Consider the following 7347-nt stretch of genomic DNA (forward strand, 5'->3'; position numbering starts at 1 on the left):
AACTTCTCTCTTTAAATAATCTTTATTGATAAAAGAATACATGATCTTAGATTTCAATACCAAGTTGGAAATAAATATGGAAAATGAAGTTGTCATTAAAATAAATTAAATAAAATATTGAATAGATCGAAATATATTGATTGCCTCTCATCTGAAAAAAAAAATATAGCAATACAAATTTTGATACACTATTCACATTTTCCCATGAAGATACTTTATAAATAAAATTAGTTCATTTTAATAAATCAAAATCATGAATAAGTACATATTTTATTTTACAAATCAATTTTCGATTCTAACCCATTAATACTGTTTTACAAACCATTATTTACAAACATATTATAAAATGAACATACGGTTAGCTTATATATATATGTATAATTTCCAATTTTTCTTAATAAAAACAAATAAACATTTTATGAGTTTTTTTTTTTTTTGCAAACATAGTTAAAATACACGTTTTGATATTTTCATTTTCAAAAATAAAAGTCAAAGAATAAACAAACATGTTATGTAAAAGTTAAAAATTTGAAAATGAGTATATAAATAGAAAATGAAAGATGGTTTTTTTCAATAAAAAAGACACCCACTTAATTATTTATCCCATTATTATTTACCCATATTCATTACACATATTGAGAAAAATGCTAACAATATATACTTTTCTCATCTAATTTGAGGGTAAAAAATTATTGAAAATAAATTACTCTCAAAGTGAAAAAAAAACAAGAAAAATTCAAATGTGATGATCTTACCATCTTATTCCAAAACTTTTATTCTTTCAAATTAAAGTATATTTTATTAACCATTTTTTTTCAAGATTTACCAAATCGGTGTAATTTTATAATATAATTATCAAAATATATAAATTTTTAAAATAATATCCATAAGTAAGTCATACTTCATGACTTCAGTTTTTTTTTATAGATTTTTGAAGTTGTATTTATCTAGTTTTTGTTACAAAAATAGTGTTTAAATTGATGAATTATAACTTTTTAATTTTTTAAAATTCTAAGCAGTAACTACTAAGACTTTCATACTAGAATCTATTATCTATCAAGGTTAACCAGACATCTAAATTGAAGTGAAATAATAATAATTTAATTTACTAACATATTTTTTAACAAATAATTTAATTTGAATGAAATAGAGAAAATTTTCTAACATGTTTTTTTTTATGAAAAAATAATTTTCAGATTTCAATGCAGTTAGCAGCAAGGGGACAATTTAATATTTTAACAAGCTCATAAATAGGGGTGCACATGAAAACTATGGGAGTGCAAAAGGAAATTACCTAAGTTGTGGGCTGGGATAAGGTCCAACAAAACGGGTTACACTGTAGGACTATCCACTTAGGAACCCGACCCGAATATAGAACCCGAATCCCTTTCAGTTTCCCTTTTCACATACTCACAGAGAGAAGAGAAACAAAGCAGAGCTTGAAATCCATTGTTGATTGTTACTACTTTTTCCTGTTTCCCACACAACGAGTGGCGGAAGAGAAGAGATCGGAAAAAGATGACGGAGGCTGTGATAAGGAACAAGCCAGGGATGGCCAGCGTCAAGGACATGCCGGTTCTCCAGGACGGTCCACCGCCGGGCGGGTTCGCTCCGGTCCGGTTCGCTCGCCGCATCCCTAACAAGGGCCCCAGCGCCGTGGCCATCTTCCTCGCTACCTTCGGAACATTCTCTTGGGGGATGTACCAGGTCGGCCAGGGCAACAAGATCCGAAGGTTCTTCTCTTCTCTTCTCTTTTCCATTTTTTTTCTTTTTGATTTATTTCTCTTTGTTCGGAATCTTTCTATCAATTGAAGTTTTAACATTTTGTATGAGGAGTGAATTCCATTATGTATTCAACTGTTTTCTAATTTAATCGAGGAATCGTCTTTGATTTCCTCATTTGGATTTCGTCATATTATTTCTTTAACTTTATATTTTGTTACTTTTTTTTTTAATTTCTTCTCCTATTGGTGTTTATATCTGAACACACGCCAGAATCATTTGGCTTGTTTAAAGTGTTTACATTATCATGATCAAAGTTTAGCTTATAAGGGAAACTAATTTAGTTTCTCCTTCTATTGGTGTTTATGGATAAACTAATCCAAACAAAACCCTTTTAGTGTTTTTGTGTCACTTTATAATCGTGTATCCTGTCGCCTATTACATATTCGTAATTCGAGTATTCTGTTATTGTTGGGTTGTTACTCTATCTTTTATTTGTCCGTGATTCTTTAACAGCATCTATTAATACAGAAATTTATGTTTTTAAATGTTATAATTTGAAGTGTTGTCAACAAATTCTGGGATTTAATTGAGCGTTTGGAGCTCCTGATTTGATATTCGAGACTATTATGTATCATTTGACTTCTAGATTTAATGGTGGCGATTAATTATTACTGTAGGATTTTGCTTCTTTGCTTGATTTCAAAATGACTACCTTGGAATCTATATTTCTTTACTGTAGTTGAATTTGAATGAAATGATGTTTTAACTAATTGCCCCGTGGTTGAGGACCATGCTAGCAATTGAAGTTTATTCATTCTGTACGAGGAGTGATTCCATTTTGTATTCAACAGTTAGCCTTGTGGTTGTTATCCCTGATTTTTATTTATTTTATTTTAATTACTTGTGGTTGTTATCCCATTTTTACAACAAGAAGGCTTGGGCCACTACTTGACCTAATCGTTTAAATTAATAGGTATTTAAAGTTTTAGTGTTTTTTGTAAAGCAATTTAGAATACTTGGAATAACTTCTATGAAAGTGTTTAAGTGTCTCACACCATGAGCTGTGGTGTTCCTTGATTCTTTGGCAAAGCCATAATTAAGTAGTCCACTTCCTCTCTTATAAAGGAAAACCTTAGTTAAATGTTGCACATCATTACTTGACACCAACCTCTTGATGTAGCATATAACCCATTAGTAACCTACAAATCATATTCCAATTTTGGGTTGGAATAAAGGAATTCTAGATATAGGCCATTGGTTACATCCTTCTATTTACTTTCATTGTTATTGAAAGACTTCATAATAGTTTCCTTAGGACTTTTCCATTGCTTCATAGATATGGCCAACAGTTTTTCTTTCCCCGTCTACAAGATGAAGTACATGAACAAGAGGAACTACGATTTTGAAAATGAAAACCACATGGTTCCAAGAACAAAGGCGGCAATGATAGGCCATAGGCGTGGTGGCACCGGTAGGCCACAGGACTTTTTAGAGCAATTGTTAGTTTATGAATTATAAAGGGAGAGACTTTTCGTTGCAGTGACTTGTATGTTTAATTATGATGATGAGTTGTTAATTGTTACTGCTGGAGTCTGCATCTTTCCTTGATTCCAAAGTGGCTACCTTGGAATGTACATTTCTTTAATATATTTGAATGAATATTCTGTTAACTAATGACCCTAACCAAACATTTTTGGTTTGTTTGCTTCCTCTGTGATTTGGTTGTTTCCTTGATTTCCACTTTGTATTTTCTTAACAACCCGGTTTGATTATAGCTTACATGCAAGCCAATGTATTGAAAATATGCTTTACTCAATCCAGTTAGTGGGAAATAATCGAGGATCCATTGTTACAGAAAATAACTTGACCGTGGAAAATGTTTTCAGTAGAAATGAGCTTCTTGAATTAAATCATTACATGAAATACTTCCCGCAGAAATATTTTCAGATGAGAACATAGAATACAGGAAAATTGAAAAAGGTTTTCCCTTCTTTTGATGGGTTGTACCGGTTGACCAGAAAGAATTTATTATATACTCTTTTCAATTTTTCTTTTGAAAAAACTAGGTTGGAACAATTCTAAATTTGTCTGGAAAGTAGAAACGAAAGGAGCCTGTATTTTCCTGTGTAAGTTAATTTGATACTGGAAAATTGTTTGTCTCTTGTCTCTTTGTGGGAAAAGGATATCTACAGAAGACGTTTTGGTGCTCTTGATTTTTCTATAAAAGTGGAGTTTCTATTTGTTAGCGAGAGGTGACGTCTAATTTTAATTTTGAAAAAGTATAAAAAACACCTAATTTACTACTCCTTAGATTTTGTCCATAAAAAGAAATGGATATTAGTGCATATTCTTGGATATTTACTTCTCACTGCGAGTCTCTGATTTCACTGTTTTTTATTCTTCTTTTATGATTGGTTTTGGGCATTGGTGGGATGTGGTACTGAAAAATAGAAATCTTCGTTGAAGGAAGAACCAGACACGTAGTTTTGTTTTCAGTTCCCACTCAAAAAACTAAAACTGATGTATAATGTTTCATTTCCTATAGGGCACTGAAGGAAGAAAAATATTCTGCCCGCCGATCCATACTGCCTGTGCTACAGGCTGAAGAGGATGAGAGGTATTTGAAAATGCTTTCACCAATTTTGTAATGTCACATACACAGGTACTATTGTGCTAACCATTTTCATCTCCATTATTTTGTTTGTTTCCTCCTCTAGATTTGTTAGAGAGTGGAATAAATATCTCGAGTATGAGGCAGAAGTGATGAAGGATGTGCCTGGTTGGAAAGTTGGAGAAAGTGTATATAATTCTGGGAGATGGGTGCCCCCAGCAAGTGGTGAGTTGCGTCCTGATATCTGGTGATGTTATTTCGGCCATCTCCATCAGAAATTGTGCTGCCTCTTGCATGTTCATTACATTCTGGTACTTTTGTCCAGTTTCTAAAATAAATTTGTATCTGGAACATTTGTGACTGCTTTGCCAAATTTTAAAACAACAATGCATTTTGAATTTGTCCTTCATGTTGGCAATTGCACTTATCTCCGATGTATGTCAGTACATAAATGCACATTCTTGGCATTGTAAACTGTGACTTTTTTTTTCCGTAAGTTGAGGAAAGAACAAGTATCGAACCCAAAAAGAGAGAAGTGGTGAAATTTTTAACAGTTTTTAAAACAGCATTGCCGGTGTTGTAGGGGATTAGATAGTACTCCATCTTATCTCTGATTTCTAGAACAATAAGGCACATGCTTAATCGGGGTAAAGAAGGGTTAATTCCAACGTTTCTCCACCCTCTTGGCCATTAACCATTTGGAAAATCTTTCATGTTCCTTGTTTCATATTTTTTCTTAGTCACTAGTTTTAAGTGAGGTGAGCTCAGAACGGCAACAGTGTACTATAAAGAACTGGTGCCTGACTCTGTATACTAAGTGTGATTAGATTTAGAAGTTTGAGGTTGATTGTTTTGAGGAATTAGAAACCAAGTGAAAGCCTTGGATCATATCATATGTTGTTGTTCTCTGATTCTAACAAGTTTTCAAAAGAAAAGGTGAAAAGGGTAGAGCCTAAAATTTGGGGATGTAGAAAGCAGCACATTTGATTCTCTTGGATTTACTTGCATCCCAGGTATTCCCTACATGACTGTTTCTTCCTGCACCTCCATATCTTCTCCTCTCATCTCCATACGCAACATGAAAATATATTTTTATCCTTTTTATGTCACTTCCATATAGTAATTTCCGGATTATGTAATCCGGAAACTCATTTAAAAAAAAACTTCTGGATTACATAATCCGGAAGCCAAAATAAGACTTATGGATTATGTAATCCGGAAATTAATCATGCATATGAAAAAATGTTTTCGGATTATGTAATCCGGAAGTTAATTACAAATTTGAAAAATAACTTCCAGATTACATAATCCGGAATAGTATAATCCGGAATAGTATAGAGGGGCATTTTTGGAAATTTGAAAATATATGGAGGTGAGAGAAGAAGGCATGGAGGTGCAGGAAGAAACAGTCTCCCTAAAGGTAAGAATTTTCAAAACAGATCAATTAAATTTAAACCAACTTTATATTATATTTTTATTTTATCTCAAATATAAGCTTGCTAAAATTTAGAAAAAATTATATTACAATTTTAGTTTGTTTTTTATTGTATTAGTTTTTTTTTCTATATTTTAACTAATTTAGGTATTGGGTATTAGGTATTGGTGTTAGTAGTATACTTCTTTTAACTCTCACGTGAATAGAATATTTACAAATAGTAATATTTATTATATTTTGGTTGTACCTACTTTTATTCGTCATTTCCGAACTACTCGATATAATTGAAAGAATGTTTGTATTTAAGTAGTGCTTGGTTAATTATATTAACTTAAACTTAGTCTAAAGTGAAAATTAAGATAAGAATCTTGAAGTGTTCTCTCTTAATTTTATAGTTTATCAAACATAATCTTGTATTTAAGTGAAAAAAGGGTGCAAGGTGTTATTGGATCTTCGGTTAAAAATTAATGAAATTGAGAAGTAACTCGATTTGTATCATATTTTTGCATTAAAAATGTTCAATATTGTCAAAAGGAAGAAAAACTTAAATTGAATAAATATTATTTTAATTGCCATCATTTTAATTGCCATCATGTTATTAGTAAGAGTGAGACTATAATTAAATATTCTAAATAAGATTTTGAATTCAAATATGATAGATAGAACAAGGTGATTAAAAAAAGAGAAAAAAATAAGAATTAGTTTTAAAAAGGGTACTGTGTATTAATATGTTCATAAATATTTATTTGTTTAAAAAAAAAAACTTTAGTTAAATGTAAGAAGTTTCTCGAGTTAGGTTACTTGATGTCCTAACTCAACTTAATTCAATCAATTGAATATCGTTTATAATTAGGTAAACTAACTTAGTTGAGTGATAAGTTTTTTATTTATTTATAAAAGCTTTTATGTATCATTCTACAACTTAACATTTATCAAGTTAGACTCACAATTCATGTAACAATATTCATCTGTCATTATATGAAAAAATTATTATTATTAAAAAAAATAAAAAAATATGGTAGAGCTACACCAAAATTCATATAAATTGAGTGATAGATTTTTTATCTAATACTCTAGACTCACTTTTATAAACTTTTATGAATAAATTTATGTTATGAATTTTTCATGTCTTAAATTAATTTGGATAACTTTTTTATGACTTTAATATATTGATTTATTTGAAATCTTTAATTATTTTTTTTAAGATTGTGTTATTTTTTTACATCAAAAATGTTTTTTTTTTAAATCTTAATCTAATTAACTAAACACAATTCAGCTGTTAGTTGAGTTGAATTGAGTTTAATATAAAAAATGCATAAACTCAATCCTACATAATTCTATATTTTTTTAATGAGTTGACTAAAGAATTTGTCCAAATTCTATCCAACTCAACCTCCAAACACTCTAACTGTAAATTAAAGATGTATTTAAATATATAATGTAATACTTATAAAATAATCGTGTAATTTTATTATTATTTTATTTGCATGATGGAACTTTTTATTATTATTATTATTATTATTATTTATTTCTAACATTTTTTTGTTTGCATTATGTTGTCAATAAACAAGGAATA

General features: G+C 30.1%; 1 protein-coding gene across 1 annotated transcript; it reads left to right on the forward strand.

Moving 5' to 3' along the window:
* The first annotated feature begins 1281 nt into the window (after positions 1-1281).
* LOC137830433 (NADH dehydrogenase [ubiquinone] 1 alpha subcomplex subunit 13-A) lies at positions 1282-4810 on the forward strand. Its single transcript, XM_068637759.1, has 3 exons — positions 1282-1733; positions 4271-4342; positions 4443-4810. The coding sequence occupies exons 1-3, from the start codon at positions 1519-1521 to the stop codon at positions 4585-4587; spliced, it is 432 nt and encodes a 143-aa protein (XP_068493860.1). The 5' UTR covers positions 1282-1518; the 3' UTR covers positions 4588-4810.
* Positions 4811-7347: the final 2537 nt, after the last annotated feature.

Source organism: Phaseolus vulgaris, chromosome 7 (assembly GCF_000499845.2).
Source record: "Phaseolus vulgaris cultivar G19833 chromosome 7, P. vulgaris v2.0, whole genome shotgun sequence".
Classification (NCBI taxonomy): Eukaryota; Viridiplantae; Streptophyta; class Magnoliopsida; order Fabales; family Fabaceae; genus Phaseolus; species Phaseolus vulgaris.

Bases quoted from the DNA above. Each gene is read 5' to 3' on its own strand.
- LOC137830433 (XM_068637759.1), top strand. From the start codon at position 1,519: ATGACGGAGGCTGTGATAAGGAACAAGCCAGGGATGGCCAGCGTCAAG. The intron at 1,734-4,270 runs GTTCTTCTCTTC...CATTTCCTATAG, and splicing joins CAGGGCAACAAGATCCGAAG to GGCACTGAAGGAAGAAAAAT. The intron at 4,343-4,442 runs GTATTTGAAAAT...TTCCTCCTCTAG, and splicing joins CAGGCTGAAGAGGATGAGAG to ATTTGTTAGAGAGTGGAATA.